The sequence below is a fragment of the Mus pahari genome, chromosome 16 (assembly GCF_900095145.1).
Source record: "Mus pahari chromosome 16, PAHARI_EIJ_v1.1, whole genome shotgun sequence".
In the NCBI taxonomy this organism is placed as follows: Eukaryota; Metazoa; Chordata; class Mammalia; order Rodentia; family Muridae; genus Mus; species Mus pahari.
In genome coordinates, this window is record NC_034605.1 from 781,716 (window position 1) to 802,033 (window position 20,318).

The 20,318-nt window shown below is 46.2% G+C and overlaps 1 protein-coding gene across 5 annotated transcripts in view; it reads left to right on the forward strand.

Annotated features, from left to right (window-relative positions):
* Positions 1-20,318, forward strand: part of Fam107b (family with sequence similarity 107 member B) — a 222,469-nt gene that overhangs the window by 198,046 nt on the left and 4,105 nt on the right. For 4 of the 5 annotated variants that reach the window (XM_021215512.2, XM_021215513.1, XM_029547598.1 and 1 more), the window contains 2 exons: positions 15,203-15,386; positions 19,887-20,037. In XM_021215512.2, coding sequence (XP_021071171.1) covers positions 15,203-15,386; positions 19,887-20,037 — 335 coding nt within the window. Of the gene's footprint in view, positions 1-13,052; positions 13,147-15,202; positions 15,387-19,886; positions 20,038-20,318 lie in introns of those variants that run through there. The other variant, XM_029547597.1, reaches the window with a different exon arrangement.

Below are 20,318 nucleotides of genomic sequence, written 5' to 3' on the forward strand. Positions count from 1 at the left end.
GGGAAGCTGACTGCTGACTTCCTACAGTCTTAAAATTGGGTGGCTTCTGGAAGCGTGCAAAGTTGTCATGCTGTTATCAAAGTGTACGTCTCATTTAAATAGATTTCCAAACATGCAATCTAATTATTGATCATGATAGCAGTGGTATTAGTTACGGTGCCAGAATAACTCCAAATCAGGAGAAAAGAGATTTGGAAAACTTGGGAGAGCAACTGGGCGGTGAGGTGGTGTGGTGAGGTGAAATGTGAGCTCAGGGCTGACCTTGGACCTCAGTTTCCTCTTCTGTGACAACAGGGAAGTGGTCCAGGTCTCTCTGCAAAGGTTCAGCCATTAGGTCCTTTGAATGTTGAGCCTCTTGTTTGAATTCCTTTGATGAGCTGAGCCCAGTCATGAATTCTCTGCATTAGTATTCAGTTCTTAAAAGCAGGAGTGTTTGCGGCTTTGAAATCGAGTCCAGCAGGAAATTTCTTCTGGTCTGTAATTTCCTTCCACTCTGGAATGACAGGGCTTCAGTCTGCCTTCCTCTCCATCCTCCTTCATCAGGAGCTTGAGGCAGCAGCTCTGATGACTTCTGATTCCTTTTTCCTCACACTTTGACTTCTGTGAATATAGATTGGCATGGCATAAATATTTAAGCACTGCATTAATGTTCAGATGAAAGAATCATGCAGAAACCAGAACAATCAAAATAAATTAGTTAAAGTTTGCCTAACTGTAAATGTGGTAGACTTTGAGGGTTGTGGACAGTGGTTCCTGGCCAGCCACTGCACCATAGCAGGTAGCAGTGACACCTTATCTGTGAGTTTGGTATTTAACTGCTAATGATGTGGGCTGGGATTTAATAATGGGTACTTAAATAAACCTGTGTGCAGTCCTCAGATGTGCCAATGGGGTACCCATCTGGGCATGTGACAGTGGGGATGCTGGCACCAGAGAATGTTAGTAGCTTCATAAGGAAGGACTGACACAGGAGGAAGGAGAGGGTGCCTCGTGCTCCTCAGTGAAGGCAAAGAGCACAGCGCAGGCTCCTGATTGCCAGTTACAGAGAGACAAGATTAGTGCAGTGTGTGCGGCTGTGTAACACTTACGCGCTAACCTGTCAGGCTAAGCCTCCAGCTGCACTGGGCCTCAGTGTCCCCATGTGCACAGAAGTACATTTATGATCCCTTAGGGGTTGTGAGGCACATAACACACAGGATGAAGATGCGGAAATTGTGATTCGTATTGTGTTGGGCAGTCTCCTGTGCGGTGGCTGCTGCTGCTCTGGGGCTGCAGGTCTCTGTGCTGAGCTTCCCTGCACACAGCCTAAAAACAAAGTCCATGCTAGCTTGGTGGTTTTCCTCCTCTCAGTGCATCATGAATATCGTCCCTTTCATTATGTTTTCTAATGATATAGAATTTTATGCTGAATTATATTCCATTGTTAGATATTTAAATACCATTTCTGCTATTTTAATATTTGAGATCATGCTGGAATCAATAGTCTTGTTTATTTTTAAGATTTTATTCCTGTGATGCACATAGGAATGTGTGTATGTGTGTGTGTGTGTGTGGGGGGGTGTCTGTACATGTGAGGGCATCCGATGCCCTGGAGCTGGTGTTAAAGGCAGCTGTGAGCTATAATGTGAGGATTTTCATTTTCTCCTTCTCAGGTCCTCTGCAGGAGCAGAGTGTGCTCTTAACTAAGCCATCTCTCCAGCCTCCCGAGGTCAGCATTCTTATCTGGATACTTCTGTCAGCATCTGTCTTTTCTCTAGAACTGGGATTACCCAGTTTAAGAATGTTAATGCCTTTTGCTACATATTGCCAACAACTCTTCAGAAAGTGAGTTGTAAAATATATCTTCTCAAAAATAGATTGTTCTAAATACAGGGGAATGAGGAGGGAAAAAGGTTGCTTGTTCGTTTGTTTGTTTGTTTGAATGTATTTGGGGTTAGGTGACAGGGGCAAGAATGCCATGCATTTTTAGAGAAGGCAAACACAAGTCAAGGAGAGTCAGGGGAGCAGTACACAGGCGGGGAGCAGCACGCAGGCGGGGAGCAGTACACAGGCAGGGAGCAGTATGGGGAGCAGTACGCAGGCGGGGAGCAGGACGCAGACTGATCTGTACTTTTTTTTCAGAGCAGCTTTTATGGTTCAAACTTGAAGGAAAGCCATGATGCTGTTATATATAAAATATTGTTTATATACTATAACATATAGGTGACTGTGCAAAGGGCAGGCCCTGATGAGCTCTTCTTGCCACAAATGGTAATGTGCTGCTGCTGCGTGGTCAAGGCCTCTGTTTTGCCTCAGTGGAAAGCTGAGGACTGAGATGATGAGGTCTTCGTGGGAACTTGTTCTGGATGACTTATCACTTAGTTATGTGTGTGAGTGTATGTCTAGATGCATGTGTGTGTACATTGAGTACAGTACCCACAGAGACCAGAAGAGGGCGTCAGATCCCCTTGGAGCACGGGTTACATACAGGTGGTTGTGAGCCAGGATGTTGGGAACTGAACTTGGGTCCTCTGGAAGTACCTGTTGTAAACTGCTGAGCCATCACTACCACAAATATCCCTGTTCTTAAAACTGTTTCTAGTCTTATCTTTAGGAGGCTCTGGAATTGGTGTTTGGATTGAATAAAGTGTAAGCTCTTTGTTCTCTTTAGCCCTCTCTAGCCCTGGGACACATGGCTTGACTCTGGTAGACAGACATGAAGGGAGGACAGATCTGTGAGGAAAACTGAAGCCCACTCAGCAGGCCTACTCAGTGTGGGTCTGTAGGGGGGGGCGTTCTAAGGAGCAGAGTGGAGGTCCTGTGGGGCCTGTGTGGAACCTGAGGGGAGCGCCCTCTATTGGATGTCAGATACTCTGCAGCCCTCAACCCTAGGCCGGCTGGTTGAGGTCAGTGGGTAAGTTCAACTCCTCTTTCATCAAAATGTTTAGCTCTCAAAGGACCTCCAGGTCATCTGGCTTAGCTTTTCCTTTGTACAGATAAGTACATTTTTATTATTCATTTGTTTGTTTTGCAATGATGGAGATCAAATCCAAGGACCATGCCAGACGGGGCCTTACCATTGAGTTATAGCCCCAGGAAACTGATTATTTTCAGTTGAGCTTCAACATGTAAACAGACGAAGTTTATGTTGCTCCTTTTAAAAATGTATTTGTTATTACGTGCATGCGTGCGTATCTGTGTGCTGGAGGGTGTCTGTGTATATGCACATGCTGTGGAGCTCTCTGGAGGTCGGGTAACAGCTCTCACGATGAGGTCTCTCCTTCCTCTCTGGTACTGGGCACCGAGTGCAGGTGGTCGGCTGGGCTTATTTGGCTTGTCTGTCTTGCTGAGCCGCCTCCCAGGCCCTGGTCCTTTCTTCCTCCTCCTCCTTTTCCTCCTTGGTCTTCTCTTAATTTGTGGAATCAAAGAGTCCTCAGCTCTTACACTGAGATGGCAGAACTGTAGCGGGCACAGCTGGTACAGACAGCAGAGCTGAGAGCCAGCTTCGCTCTGGTCACTTCTGGGGTTATGGGCTTGTCTCAGGTCGGCCTGCAGTGTTTCTGTTCACAGGCCCTCACAGCTGGGCTTCTCCTAGAGAGGCCAGGCTCAGGGGTGGCCCTTCTTCCTGTGTGGTTCACTGATGCTTCTGAGTAATCTTGGACCGAGAGTGGCTCTCTTCTATTTATGTTTTAGATTTGCCTGCTAGTTACTGTATTGTAATTCAAATTAGTTTTTTTTCTTTTTCCTTGTAGTGACGGAATAATGGCCAGTGCTTTCTGCCAGTGGCTCTGAGCACACCTTGTGCCTTTTACCACGGGTGACACTCTTAGACCAGAGTTCTGTACCAGTGGAACCCAGGACCCTTGAACCTTCTTCAAAACACTTTATGCAGGAGAAAGGGGAACTCTTCAATCTGAAGTGCACACTGGCCACTCTCAGACATGATAGGTATTATTTATCAGTCTGAGGCAATTTTTAAGGCCAGTGAGTATTGGGTAATCAATTATTAACAGGATCATCAATTAGGCAGCCTTTCAGTTGCTTGGAGGTTTGCTTAATGTGCTGCATATTAACTAGCTACTCATTATTTCAGGGGAACATTTATATGAACTTATTATTCTAGTATTTATTTTGCACCTGACACAAATCTGTGTTATCTGTTGGTGGCCAAAACCTCGGTGGTGGCTTGCACATACTAATGGATGTCACAGCACACCTTTGGCAGTCAGAAGACAGTATGAGGGCGTTGTTTCTGTCCTTCCCTCATGTTAAATTTGGGAACGGAACTGAAGTCCTCAGGGCTGGCACCACATGCCTTTTCTGCTGATCCGTTCTCCAGCCCGGTCCTGTGTATGGGCTTCCATTGAACCATCTTAAGAGGAAGCAGAGCTGTTACTTGGGAAAATGAAGACAGGTTTCACTGCACAGATCTCTAGCAAATAGAACTTGTCTAGAACTTGTGCCATGCACTTGAGAGCAGGTTGGAGAAGGACTTTGCTCAGGGCTTGTGCCGGTCTGCCCTCCTTGGTTCACGGCTTCTTTCGTAAACCCAAGGCCCACCGTCTAGGCTTGGCATGAATGGCTCCTGGTCACATTTAGCTGAACAACGTGTGGTGTTTCTCAGGACAAGGGATTTGGAAGGGTCAGGTCTCTCCTCCTCTGGCTTACCAGGAGGGATGAGAAAAGTGAGAGTTTTAGGATCCCGACAGAAAGAAGTGACAGTGGCAGAGTCAGAGAACACAGAACCAAATGAGGTTAGTGACTCCAGGGCATGTTCTGATCCCTCAGTGTGTGCATCCTCCAGTTAGTACATTGTTGCAGTGACCCTTGGTGTGATATGCCAGTGTGTGCAGCCTCTAGTTAGTACATTGTTGCAGTGACCATAAGCAGTGCAGGGGGTGGGCAGGCAGTGGCAAGCAAACCAGTGTGAATGGGGTAAGGTCTGAGGCACAGCAGGTCTCATGGGACTCAACCAAGGGCACAAGTAATTGACAGCCCCAGGTTTCTAATAGATGGTGTCATGGTGTGACTGCTTATGCTTCATGTGGCTTAGGCAAGAGGCATTGTGTTTGAGGTGGGAAGAGGTGGTGAGGGGAGTGGCCAGAGGGCTTTTGGCTGTGCTGTTAGAATCTGTCCTTGCAGAGACACACCAGACGTGGTATGGAAAGTTAGCTCCTAGGGCAGAGGACTATGTGTTAAGTCCTTGGGAGCAGGAGAGCACTGGGTCGAATCTTCCACTTCAGCTGAGATGAGAGGGGGCTATCCCATTTAGGAATACTGTGCTGTTTACAAACAAGGAATACTATGTTGTTTACAATACTGTGTTGTTTACAAACATCTTTGAACATTGTATGGAGTCTTCATTGTACTGGAGGATGGAATTATATGTGGAAGGCAAATAAGAGAGATGTGTGTGTGTGTGTGTGTGTGTGTGTGTGTGCGCGCGTAGAAGGCTGCTATGGGAGAGAGAGCTGGATCCTGACATTAAAAGTCTGCCTGAGGACCTGATTATGGAAACATGGGAAGGAGGCCAGGCACCTGTGCCCGATCTCCTCATATGATAGAGATGCTTTGCTCCTGGGATTTTGATCTGATTAAATTAGTAAGCGTATTGGGTTTGTCTAAGACAAGGAACGATGGTCAGGAGAAATGGAGCCCAGAGAGGAGCAGGTTGGTAATTACTACTTGGGAAGAGAAGTGAAGAGGGAATGGGGCTCCTGGAGGTGGAAGAGGATGGGTTTCAAATACACTGCTGTACAAGAAACCAGGATGGATTGGTTCTTCATGGAGGCTTTGAGAGGACTCCACCAAAGACGGGTGTGCAATGAGGAGGTTAGAAGGACACAGGATGGCTTCTGCCAATCGGTGTCTGGCATGGATGGTGGCACAGCGGACATCAGCTTTAGCCTGGGTTTGCTATGGCGATTGCTGCTGCAGTGGCAGCCAGTAGAGTGAGGTCTGGCTGGCCTGTGGCTCCTCAGTCTGTGCAGTGTCCAGTACTGCTGTAAATAAAGAATGAGGTGAGGAATGGCTGGACAGTTGGTCCTGAGGTGGGTGCAAAAGCCCACAGTCGGCATGTTAGAGCCCAAGCTAGAAAAGATGGCGACGGCCCTTAGGCTTACTGTAGAAATGGCTTGTATGGCAACGTGAAGGGAGAGTTTGCATTGTCTTCAGATGCAATTGTGGGGGTTAGGGTGTAAGGGTCTAGACCTGTTCTTGGACACCATTGTCACTGAGGGCAAAGAAGCAGTCAGCTTTGGTGCAGACCCCAAAGACTGGCTTTCTAATGCAGCAGATGGGCAGCAGCTTCAACTTGGAGAAGAGGCTGAGGAGACCGTTACCTCTAGGGAAGCCAGAAGCCAATGAGTCCTGAGAAGGTTTCTTGATAGGGTAGGGATGGGAGCTGAACTTGTGCAGTGTTACTGAGCAGTGGAAGAACCACATTGCTGTCTTTAGTGATACATTTCCTGTCTTGGCTGCCTGTGGACCACACTCCTCATGCATGGACCTTGAGGGCCATGAGTACAGGACCTTTTATCTGATTGGCCAAGGATCACAACCTGCCCTCGGAGGACAATTAAGGAGGAGAATGTGTCTCCTCCAACACCATGACCAAAACGCTAGTTGGGGAGAAAAGGGTTTGTTTTGAGTTACATTTCCATACTGGTATTTATGGTTGAAGGCAATCTAGGCAGGAACTCAAAACAGGGTAGGAACCTGGAGGCTAGAGCTGATGCAGAAGGGGGGTTGCTGCTTACTGGCTTGCTTCCCCTAGCCTGCTTTCTTATAGAGCCCAGGACCACCAGCTCAGGGATGGCACCACCCACAATGGGCTGAACCCTCCCCCATTGACCACTAATTGAGAAAATGCCTTACAGCTGGATCTCATGGAAGCATTTCCTCAACTGAGGCTCCTTCCTCTCTGATGACTCTAGCTTGTGTCAAGTTGACACACAAAACCAGCCAGTACAGGATGTTTGCTAAGGCTTTTTCCTTCGTGATATTTTCTCGAGAGTCCTCAGACTCAGCCGTTTGCTGGCCTAATCCCTAATTGATTCCTGGGTTTGATAACCTGTTGTTAGGACCCCAGATGATACTAAGCAGGTATTCGGCTGGCTTCTATCTTCATCACACCACGCTATATGTTTGCACGTCCTTTCGTGGGCGAGCTGTCTGGTGGCCTTGCATAGATGTGCTTCTGATTGCCAGGGCCAAAGAAGCTTTCTCCCACTATCGCACACACCTTAAAGAATTAAATAATATTATAGCTTATGGCATTCTGAACTCTGCCCTTAAAGGATCTGAGCCACCTAAACATTGTCTCTCATAGCCTGCCATGTGGAGAGTTTTGTGTGTATGTATGTATGTATGTATGTATGTATGTATGTATGTATACTATTTTTTGGTCCTGCCCATGGCTTCTGTAGGCAAGCTCCCTGCCTCTGAGCCATATCCCAGCCTAGCACTGGTATCTTTTTATTTTCCTTGTTTTCAGATTTTTTTTCTAAAGTTGTCTGAATATTCACCTTCCTTTCTAAGTGGGCTTATTCAATAATTGTCCTTTACTCTGGCTTTGCTCATGACTGGCCAACTTTAGACGGTGTTTTTGGCAGTGCTGGCTGTGGAGTGGCTAGAAGGTAGAGGGAATACAGTTAGTTGTATTCCCCACTTGTTTGGAAAGCAGCCCAAACTTGTGCTTGCTGATTGGCAGCATCACGTTCTTCTGATGAAGCCACAGTGCAATCTTGGGTGCTACACAGACACACCATTCTCCTTCCTGTAGCCACAGTACAGATGTGAACAGCTTGTGGTTAATTGGCAGTAGAAAGTCACAGTAACCCCAAAACTCAATCGTACACATACAGGCCTAGTGAACTTTCTGTCTGATGTCAGCAGCATGGAATGTAGACTTGTAAACTATCACAGTGGCCAGCAGCTCATTGCTTATCTGCTTGTGCCCTTTGCATAGGGTTTCATGGAGCATTATACAAATAGTGCCTCTGTGAGGGGCTCCCTCATTTCTGTTTCTGTCCTTTTGGAGTTTCATCAACTGGTGGTTAATTCATGTTCCACAAAATACGTGGGGGAGTAAATAAATTGCAAATGTGGACTGGGTATACTTGTTTTTCTATAAGACCTTTGACATTCATGTCACTGGCCTATGCTCAAGACATATATTTATGCAGATTACAAAAAACCCTAATGAGAGAGAAGGCCACTGAGTTGAAGAGATCCGACTGAATCAAGGAGATTGGGGGAGTTCTTGGGGTTTTCTAGGCCTTGGCAGGATGGATCCACCCAGTGCCTGGCCTATCAGGGAGTTTCTTTCTCTACTTTTTCACTTTCTGTCCCTTCTCTTTCACCCTTCTGTTCAAGACTGGAAAAAAATTGAGCAGAGCCATTCATTGGGTACATCCATATTAACTTTTTCTGTCAGACTTGTAGGATACAGTCACATTGATTGGGTTCATCCATATTAACTCTTCCTGCCAGTCTTGTAGGGTACAGTCATCATCCATTTTCCTAGCACCTTCATTAACAGAGAGGTAGGTGTTGAACTGGTTTGTTGGGGCATGGATGGGCACTGCTGGCCGCAGGTGGGTTCCACAGGACTTCTCATGCTTAGAACAGGCCACAGCTATTGGATAGTTGGCTCTGATTTCTAGTTAAGAAAGTTGAGATGCAGGGTAAGCCATTTAAACAAAACCACATAACCAGTGAATGACCTAAGCAAGGGCCTATCTACGGTCACTGGTCCTCAGGCCAGCTCCTTCTCATTGTATGCATACATGGATGGACATGTTATGCATGCTTTATATAATAGCCAGTGGAACCTTATGGAAAATGTATAAAGCAGTCAGGCATTGGGCTGGAGACAGAATAAAAATGTTCCAAGATGCTGTATGGTATTAACATGTATCCATTTTATCCTGTTAAGTTTAGATGTAGGATTACTATGCCTACATTTCTCATGAGATGTGAGGACAAATTCTAACAGCATTGTAACAACAAAGTGATTCTTAGTTGATAGTTTCAACAGCAGTGTTATATAAACTGTGTTTACTGAGGTGTGTTTATTATGCCTACAGAGAAGGTATGCACAAGAAAGTGCCATGTGATGATTTGTGTAAGCAAACTGGTGTTATTAGCACATGGAACATCATATTGCAGAATTCCCCTCCCCCCACCTTATGTCTTCCCTTCACCATTCATTCCTAAGATATCATGATATCAAACAAGGGGTTGTTTGACTGCTCTTCACTTAAATTAGACACCCAGATGGTTCTTTTGTACTATTGGCACCTGATTGGCCCTGACACTGGTCCAGTTTATCGTGGCTATTGGTTTGTGTTCTGACTTCTGGGTATTTCTGGTTCCCCTTCATTATGCCTTCATCTTTTCCCATCTTCTAAATATAAAGTATGTTCCTTGTTTAAAAATACATTTGGTGGGGGTGGGGGGAGCTGAAAAAAAAAAACTGATGAGAAAGTGAGTTTGGATATTTTCCCAAGAACGTCATTATGTGGTGTTTGGACAGCGGCATATTGGGAGCAGATCGGTTGAGATTATATCACTGTTTTAAATGGGCCACTTGGGAATCCTAGGGTCCCCTCTAACCGTCATAGAGCTTGGCAGAATATGAAAAAGTAACACTGCTGTGTTTATGCAGATAGTCCCAGAGGGGCGCCTTTTCCCAGTCTTTCTCCTAGCAGATTTGTGTCTACAGAGGGTCCTCCAAGTATTTGTCAAATGCCTTTGAGGATCAGACGATGGCTCCTGGTGGTAGAGTGAGTTTTTAGGTTCACCTCAAGGCCAGGCTGTCCAAGACACTGGCAGATGAGGCCAGTTCCGCTGGAGAGAGAGACTTGTACTAACTCATTTTCCTGTCTGTCTGGGAATCCAGGGGCAGAGGGAGGGGATTGGTTTGGATCCAAGAAGCCCCTTCCAGTTTTCAGGCTGACCCACGCCTGAGTTTGCCAGCCTACCATCTTAAGTGTTTTGGACATCTCAGCTCCTAGCATTTGCCAGCCTCTTCTGGAGCCAGTATGAGGAATAGGTTCTCGGAAAGAACGTCTTGAAATACTTTTAGCATTCTGGGAGTAGTTGTTGCAGTTCAAAAGTTCAGTTCTTTGGGATTGATTGGACTCTGCTGTATGTGTGTGCATGCATCTGGTATGTGCATTGCCACAAAATAGGGACCTCTTTAAGACAGGATTCAAGTCCTGATGCTTCCAGATAGAATTTTTTTTTTTTTTTTAGGCAAATGAAAATTGGCATAATCTCTAAATTCTGGTTTTTCAACCATGAAAGGTTAGTTCTTTGCATTTTTGTTTGCTTTATGTACAGATGTGCAAATATGGACCAAGAATAGCATGATGGTAAAGCTCAGCCACAGTAAGTGTGTGTTCTCTTGGCTTGGTGGGGAAGTTTATAGTGGGGATCATTATCTAACCCAGAGAAACACTGTTTGCGGCCTTAGAACGCAATGTATTACCTCAGTAATGTGGTAGGTAGGCCTTTTAACTCCGGCCATAAGAATCTTGTGTTTGGGGCTGGTGAGATGGCTCAGTGGGTAAGAGCACCCAATTGCTCTTCTGAAGGTCCGGCGTTCAAATCCCAGCAACCACATGGTAGCTTATAACCATCCGTAACAAGATCTGACGCCCTCTTCTGGAGTGTCTGAAGACAGTTACAGTGTACTTACATATAATAAATAAATAAATAAATAAATAAATCTTTAAAAAAAAAAAAAAGAATCTTGTGTTTGTAGCTGTGCTGGTAGAACTGTGGGATGCTGGGCTGGGGAAAGCACTTAATAGTTCGAGACGCTTGTTGTCAGGCACGAGGACCCGAGTGTGATCCCCAGCGTCCATAGAAAGTGTTGGGCATATTGGAGTGCACAGGCAACTACAGCACTGGGAAGGCAGAAATGCGGTGGTGCGCTGGCTGTGGCAGCAGTGGTGGTGGTAGAGGTGGTGGTGGTGGGCAGTGTGGAGTCCTGTGAGCTCATGAGAGACCCTGTATCAAAAAATAAGGTAAAGCTCCTTAGAAATGACCCTTGGATTTATCCTCTGCCCTCCACATCTAAATCTAAATCCTACGCGCGCGCACGTGTACACACACACACACACACACACACACACATACACATAAATCACACACATAAATCACACACACACACACACACACACACATACACATAAATCACACACATAAATCACACACACACACACACACACACACACACACACACACTCACATACAGCATGAACAGGTATACCCTCCTATGCATCCACGTGTACTTACTTACTGTTACTAATGAGGAAAACTGTATTATTCATTTGAATTCATGATTAGAAGAAAATATGGCCAAAAGAAGATAGATACCTCTAGATAAAATAGGTAATGATGTAGGCTATAGTTTGGCTAGCAACACCTCCTACTCAAGTACTCATATCCTGGGTAATCGCACATTGCTTTCACATTGTTTCATTCATTTTCAAAGACAGCCGGAGAACTGAAGACATGGAAGTTAAGGCTTGTCTAACCACTCAGTTGTATTTCTTTAATTAAACCAGCATTGATTCTTCTTCCGTCGACTTGATACTTGATAAAGAAACAAAACAGCGGCAGCAACAACATAAAAACTTACTTTATGATCAGTTACTTGGTCAGTCACATCAATATGATGAGAATATCTTGTGTTAATGTCAAGAAGAGATCCCTCATGGAAGGATACTTATTCTAGACTTTCCCCACATCTTTACTCTCAGCCTTCTCGGTTGCTTAATGCTCAGTGAAGAACCTCACCTTGCCTGCCTGAGCACATTACCAAAGGCCAAGGAAGTCACATGGCTCAGGGGCGCCCTCTTCTGGCAGCTAACCCCGACTCGGTTACTTCTTTTAAGTAATCTCCGTAGAACCTCCATAGACTCCTAGGTGGCTGACGGAGGGAAGAGATGCAGTCTTTGCAATAAAGGATGAAATGTTACATGTAGATTTCGATGCAGACTGAAAAGGAGAGATGATTCCATAGTTGTCGGAGGCCAGAGTTTAATTACAGTCAGGATGTTAGGAAATCCTCCTGAAAGACTTGGCCATGTAGCTGCATCTGATTCGGCTTGGTGTAAGGTGGATTAGAAAGGACCGTCATGTGTGCTAGGAGCAGCAGCAATGGCCAGGGCCTGCAGGTGGAGGAAGGGCCAAGGAGAGGGAAGGTGGGGTACATAGTATTTATGCCAGTTCGTTCAGAGCATGGGCGCTGTGAGGACACGTTGTTGCCATATAATCAGAATTCCGTTGTCAGGCTTGAATAACCATGGACAGGATAGCTGGCAGGAAAGAGCATCAGGTAAGAAATTCACAGAGATGGTTACTCCTTTGTTTTTGTGGGTGCAGAGTGGAAAGCCTGGGAGAAGTGCTCCTCTGTAGCTCCCAGCTCCTGCCCAGCCACCCTGTGGTAAAGCCATCCAGGACACAGGGAGACGCTATTCCCCTTTCCAAAGCCCTTTTCTATAGTTTGTAGGAGGTGCACTGCACATACCTTCTGCTTGGGCCACAGAAGACTCCAAGCCTGTGCATGGGACTTGGGCTGTGCGGCTCTTGTGCCCACCCTCTGACTCCAAGACAGAGAAAATGAAGACAGTGTTGGCTCTGTGCTTAAATCAGAACTCATGCAGATTCCCCCTGCTGCCCGGGGTCTTGTCTTGTAGGAGACCCCCTGCTTGGGTGCTTCCCACCTGGCTGTTACTGTCGGGCCCGTCTTTCAAGAAACTTGAGTCTAAAAGAGAAATCACAATTGTGCTGTCCACCCACTCGTGCCCCAGCATCCTGGCCTAAGGCTCCTCTCCCCTGAAGCTGACACCTACCCCATTCTTTCTCTGCCTGCTTCCTTCCTGAAACTTTGACCTTTGGAGTCCCTCCTGCTTTGAAAGGGTGTCAAGGCTTAGGATAGAGAAGCAGGTCCTTTTATGGAAGCAGGCAGCCTACTTTGTCTACTGATTAACCAGAGTGAATCTGCTCTGGACTCTTTTAGACAGGCGAGGCTGCAGAGCGGTGCCTTGTGTGTTTGAGATTTCAAGCAGACAGCACGGCCCCTTTAGCCAGGGAGCAGTGGAGCTGAAGTCAGGCTGGCTGCGATGGGTTCCCTCACTCGCTATGTGCAAGGTTTGTGTTTCTCTGGTTAAGGCTGCAGGAGTTCTCAGTTAAAATATCAGCAGTGTCTTGGGAATGTGTGGGTTCTCTGTTATGTTTTCCTCATTTGGTACAACAAGCCTTCCTATTATGCAGTGTTACCTCAAATATTTAATTATGATGCAGCTACAGCTGCTTTTCTATTTTAATGACTTGTTCTTTGGACATTTAATAGGTTTATTTTCATGTTAAATTAAAAAAAATTCTTTTTACAGCACTTGATGTAAAAAAGAAAAAGGTGGGCATTGCAGTTTGCCAAACTTAGGTTTGAGGATTAGTGGACGGGCAACTTGGTTTTAGCACTATGGCACTAGCGGTATAAGTACCAGCATGGTATTTAAATTGTGTTTCTCTGATTGTTGGTGTAGAGTCTGAGTCTTTTATTCCTACAGTTGTTGCTGGAGTCAGATGGGACCCTGCATCTGCACATGCCATTCCCAAGGCACTGATAGTTGCTGGCTGTCACTATGCCTAGATTTGGCTTTGATGCTTAATATCCAACACTGTTGGTGACAGTTCAGGGCTTCATGCTGCACACGGTCGCTTCTCTCTGGTGTCTACTTTGGAGTCTGTAGATAGATGTCCTGCTTTCTCTCTTCCCTCAACCGCTACATAGCCCCACTCCTCCCCTTAACTGTCTGTGCTGGGTGGCCTCTGTGGGCAGAAGTTAAAAGTAGGAGCTGACATTGGACTAAGAGCTTGTTCACAGAGAAACTCCTCATTCTTCTGAGGGCAGGTTTCATACAGTCAGTATTAATTCAACATCTTCAATTTATCGGCTGGGATTAGAACTGGAGCAGAGGTGGTCCTCCCCCTTGCAGAGAATAGACAGAAACCTACAGTCACCCCATATCCCAGTGTGTCTTGTGGTGTAAATATCAGGGAGGTGGCAGGGCAGTGCTAGTTCATACCTAGGTATGAACGTTTCAGGTGTGGCTCTTCCTCCCACACGGTCCCCTGCTCTCTGACCCACGGTATTATCTAGTAAGTGAGGAAGTAGCCGTGGTTAGCAATCGTAACTGTGGGCTTGCCAGAGAAAGCAAGGTTGCAGTACTCTGGTGTAGTCAGGCCCTTATCTGATTTTGAGTTTGAAAATCAAAGTCACTGAACCAGGACCGGCAAGAAGGAGTCTCCTGTTAATTATCATCACATCTTCATCTGGTTTGTTCTGAGCGCAGGGAGCAGGGATGGGTAGATGGGGTCAGCACTAAGAATGATCTCGGCACGCGTGGTGATCATGGCAATCACTCACTGGCACCAGCCTTTGCCTGTCTTCTGCCATGGGGTCAGTCCTGGTCCTCTTGCTCCAGTCTCCAGGGGGATTTTTCTTCTGTCATGAAACGGTACTCACATTCACAGGCGTCCACTACATGTCCACGGCCCTAGTTAGTTACAGGTGTCCAAGAAAGGAGACTTTCTTTCTTTGGAGAGGAAGTCTGAGGGCAGAAGGGTTAAGTGATTGCCCAACTCTGTCAGCACATTGCTCTGCTATAGTTCAGAGACATGTTCTCTTTAGCCACCCCTACCGCCACCAAGTCCCAAAGGGGTCTTGCTCAAGCAAGGCCACCTACCTTCCCTTCCTCCTTACAGTTCTAGCCCTGAGAATAGATGGTCAGATGGAAGAGAAACAGGCCGCCTGTTATCCACGTCGACTGCTGTAAGTTTTGTCTCTGAGCAGGCTCAAGCTTCACAGTGGTAATGTGGATTCATTTGCCAAGGTTGAGGAAAAAACTAGTACCCAAGTGTTTCTTGTGAGCTTGCTTTTGAGACGTGGTGGCAGGAGGTATCCTTTGTGACTTGAACTCAGGGTGTGATTGGCACTGACTGGAGTCAGGTCACAAGACTCTTACCTTGCCCCAATGCTTTCTAGTCCTTGGAGGATTAATCAGTGGTGTCCCTGAAGTAGACACCGGAGGATGGCACGTCCTGGTGTGACAGACCAGACATAGCTCTTGGGACCTTGACCATCAGTGAAAGAAGTGTTGACAGAATAGGCTGCAAATGAATGTGCCTTCTCTTTGTGTTTCAGACAGCCCCCTTGAGAATATTGACCCCAAAGACTCCTGTCTCATTCCAAGAAACATCATGGCTGAGCCAGACTACATAGAAGATGACAATCCTGAGCTAATTAGGCCCCAGAAGCTAATCAATCCTGTCAAAACCTCCCGAAATCACCAAGACCTCCACAGAGAGCTTCTTATGAATCAAAAAAGGTATGTGGCTTCTGCGTGTTGTTTCCCTCCAGGAAGCTTTAAGGTAGCCAGGTTTCCTTTTGCGTTTACAAAGGCTTCAAGGGATTTCTGCTTGTTTGCCATATTGAAGGCCTCCTTTTACCAAGCGTGGGGGAGCCTGCTGTCTCTCCATCAAGCTCCTAGGTGTGGCTGACACGGGCAGGGTCTGACACTGTCTCCTTTCAAATGCGTGTCCATTTTAAGGAGCACTTGCATTTCTTCTGTTTGTGCCTGTGCTCATGCCTGTGGAGGACAACTTGGAGGAATCAGTTCCCTCCTTCCACCATGTGAGGCCTGGGGATTGAACTCGGGTCGGTAGCAGAGCTTGGCAGCAAGTACCTTCACTTGCTGAGCCCATACGCACCTATTTTAAAACTTGGGTAGAAGAGGCTGAGTTAGGGGTAGAAGAGAATGTCCTATGCAGAAGAGAAAGACTTATTTCTTAACTTTAAGTCTGACATTTTGGGAAGTGGAGGAATCAGATTGTGAGTCCTGCCTGTGCTAGTATTTCCTAGTTGCAGAGAGACGTTTCTAGAACCTTATTAGACTTAGCAAACAACAATATTCTTCCATGTGTCTTTATTAGTTTCTTTTCTGTAGTATTTTCAATGTTAAATTTTTAAAGGGATGCAAACTGTTCCCTGTCTTCTTGTGCAGTCAGTCAGTCACTCCTGTCTCTACCCCAAATTCCTCTGGGCTCTGGGACTGGGCCTACTGCTGCCTGCGTACGTGTTTAATGCCTGTTGTATGCAGTGTGTGTGTAAAGGCATGTGGAGAGATGAGGTGGTCTCTCCTCAGTCAGTTTCCACCTTAATTCATTTTAGACAAGGTGTCTGACTGAACCTGGGTCTTTCTGGCTGGCAAGCAAGCTCCCAGTACCTCTCTGTCTCCATCTCAGTACTGGGGAATCACAGGTACTTGCTCCCGTGACCAGGATTGTTTGGTTTTGATTGTGGATTCAAGGGGATTCAAGCTCAGGTACTTATGGGCTACACAGCACTCTATTCGACAGAGGCAGCTTGGCCAGGATCTTAGGGCAGTTCGAATTCAACATGGAACCAAGGAACTCAAATGCTTACAACCTTGCCACACTGTGATGCCTGAGCTAATGTCAGCCTTTGGGAACACTTTGAGCTAGGGCTGCCTGAAGAGTCACCTGTGGGCCTGGGGAGGTGGATCTGTGGGTGAGGACCAGAATTTGGACTCATAGAACCTGTCCAAATGCCAGGCAAATATGATGGCCCACCTGTATCATCTCAGAACTTGAAAAGCAGAGGCGGGGGCCTGTGGAACAAGCTTGGGTTAGGCATTCAACTTTTAATTTTATGAGTACTGATACATTTCATATATAAAATATGTGGCCTAAAACACTAGCCCTAATATAATCTGGCTGGAGAGGTGAGAGTTAAGAGTCCCTACTGCTCTTGCAAAGTCCCCAAGCTTGGCTCCCTGTCCTTGTCAGGCAGGTCACAGCTATCTGTAACTCCAGCTCCAGCTCTTCCGTCTGTCCTCCTTAGGCACCTGTATCATGCACACACAGACGTGCATGTGCACTTGCTCACACACACACACACACACACACACACACACACACACACACACACACACCTGCATATAATTAGCTCTGCTCACTAGGATTGAGTCCTGGACAGTCAGGAGGGGTTGGAGATACTTAGTGATGTAGGCATCAGGGTTTGTAAGGACCCACCACTGTATGTTAGGGTTTGCTCGGCTGCACTGTTATAACCCAGAAAATGTTACTAGTTGAAGTTACTTCTGTCGGTGAAATATGGGAGATATCTGAATTTAAATTTGTCATATAACTAAATTCTTAATCTTAAAATGTAATCGTCTGCAGTTTTATATTGAGACCTTATGTATTCATAAAACTGAGAAAGTCTTAATTCATTATTCCTTAGTGACGCTTTGGGTTTTGAGATGGCATTTTACTATGTAGCCCAGGCTAGCTTCCTGCTTTAGCCTTCTGAGTGCTGAGATTACAGTGTGCCTTCACACCCTCCTGGTTAATGATACCAGGAACTCATATGGGCTGTAACTATGCTGATGAAAGATTTGATTTCCTTGACACCCTGTGTGCAGTTGTGTATCTGTTCGTTCTTGATAGTTGTGAAATAAACCATAAAATCATAAAAATAATCTCACTTCTTTCGTTAGGACTTAGATCAGTTTTCTTCTAATCAACTTCCTGCTATTGAAAATGGGGAAAGAGAAAATTCATTGTGACTAAAAAAATAAAGAGTAGGCACGAAAGATGCCAGAATCCGTGTGTATGTGTCTGCATCTGTGTGTTTGTATAATTTTCCAAGAAGCATGAAATGTGGGTTGGTTTGGGTTTGTAGTGACTTGTGCGGCTGTGTTTAAAGAGGAGGATTTAGTATAACCCACCTCTGATAATGAAGGATGCACTGTTAAAATAACACGCATATCTCTTCTTTCCCTGTTTTTATTAGCAGAATGTTGGTTAGAAGAAATCTGATATAAGCTCTAATGAAGGGAGATTACGTTTATGATTTTATGGTTCATTTCACAGTTGTCAAGAATGAACAGGCACAAAACTGCACACAGGAATCAAGGAAATCAAATCTTTAATTGGCATAGTTAAAGTCCACATGAGTTCTGTAAGTTTTTGCTTTGTTTTGTAACCAGAAGAACATTTTGGAAATCATTCTTTAAGGTGTATTCAGCAACTACTAGTTGATTAATCTTTATGAGTTGATAGAATCCTTAGAAACCATTGTCCCCAGAGCCGATCCGTAGTCATCGGCTAGGCGAGGTAGGCAGCAGCAGGGTGGGGGTGGGGGTGGGGTGAGGGGTAGGGGACACAGGTCCCCTGTGTACCTTGGATCAAGTGTGCCTTGTAGATGAGCTGATGAGTGCACAGTTGTGCATGTATGTATAGCATGAGTGTGTACAGCTGGCACACACCTGCTCGGCCTCTGACGGGGAGGGTTTCTCTTGCCCTGTTGTTTCATTTTGATTTGAAATATATTTAATACATTTTAGTATCAAATAGAGATTGTTTATGGGTCAATGGTGTAAATAAGGAAGACATAGGGAAGAGGTAGGCGGGGTCATCTAGAATCTTAGAAACCTGGGGCTGGATAGATCCTAAAGGAAAGAGAGGTGAATGGCATGCAATTTAGAATTCCTACCAGAAAGCATGCTAACAGGAGTCTTACTATTGGATTGCCCCAAGCATTTCATCGGGGGGGGGGGGTCTGCTTGAGTGTGTTTTGCCCCATGTACTGGCTATGTCAACTTGACACAGGCTCGAATTATCACAGAGAAAGGAACTTCAGTTGGGGAAGTTCCTCCATGAGATCCAGCTGTGGGGCATTTTTCTCCATTGGTGACCAAATGGGGAGGGCCCCTTGTGGGTGGTGCCATCCTTGGTCTGGTAGTTTTGGGTTCTATAAGGAAGCAGGCTGAGCAAGCCAGGGGAAGCAAGCCAGTAAGTAACATGCCTCCATGGCCTCTGCATCAGCTCCTGCTTCCTGACCTGTTTGAGTTCCAGTCCTGACTTCCTTTGGTGATGAACAACAGTATGGAAGTGTAAGCTGAATAAACCCTTTCCTCCCCAACTTGCTTCTTGGTCATGATGTTTGTGCAGGAATAGAAACTAAAACACCCCATTCAAAGAAATGGCCACCTAGTTTCTCTCTCTCTCTCTCTCTCTCTCTCTCTCTCTCTCTCTCTCTCTCTCTCGCCGTGTAGCCCTGGCTGTCCTGGAACTCACTTTGTAGACCAGGCTGGCCTCGAACTCAGGAATCCGCCTGCCTCTGCCTCCGCCTCCCGAGTGCTGGGATTAAAGGCGTGGGCCACCGCGCCCGGCTCCTAGCTTTTCCCTGAGGCATGTAGAGTTTCCCTGAAGTCTGCTCCCTTGTGAATCTCATTAAGCACACACGTGGCAGTCTATGATAGCTGGCTGCAGTTAGGAGGAAGCCTGCCCCACTCCCTCTGTCCTTCAGGAATAGCTTAGCCTTGGATGTTATCTCTAAAGGGTTGAGGGCCTCCTTCAGGTCTGAAATATGAAAGGAGGGAGATTTCCTCAACCATTTTTCTCAGCTGCTGTGCCACTAAACTGTCTTCAGGACGTGAGATTAGTGGCTGCAGTTGTGACTTGAGGCGGATTTGCCTCCTGTCCCAGGCATCTTGATCTCTCTTTTGAGGATCTGCCCCACCCACTGTGTAAGCATGCTGCTTCCTGCTTTCCCACCGCCCTGGCCTTAATGTGTCTCTATTGCATTCGTGGACTCTCTGAACTCTTTGGAAGAGCCTTTGGCTTCTCTTCCATGCAGTAAGCGTCTGAGTGCTATTACGAACCATTTGGCTTAGCAGTGGATACTCTCCTCTGGCTAATTCCATTTCCATCTCTTCTGCAGCTCATACCTGCAGTTACATTTCTTTTCCTGAGAGATACTTCCAGTGAGCTGACAGCTTTTCAACCCTTTCTTTGCCCAGAGGTCTTGCCCCTCAGAATAAACCAGAACTGCAGAAGGTGATGGAGAAGAGAAGACGAGACCAAGTGATAAAGCAGAAGGAGGAAGAAGCTCAGAAGAAGAAATCCGACCTGGAAATAGAACTATTAAAGCGACAGCAGAAGCTGGAGCAGGTAGGGCTTGAAAAAGGGGTCTGCTCTGAGAAGCAGGGATGCTGGATGCCAGGCAAGCAGAGTTCCAGCAGGCCAGATGTGTGTGTGTGTGTGTGCCCTGAGAGAGACAGGAGTGAATGCAGTGCCAGGTGTGTGTGTGTGTGTGTGTGTGTGTGTGTGTGTGTGCCCGCCCTGAGAGAGACAGGAGTGAATGCAGTGCCTGGTGTGTGTGTGTGTGTATGTGTGTGTGTGCCCTGAGAGAAACAGGAGTGAATGCAGTGCCTGGTGTGTGTGTGTGTGTG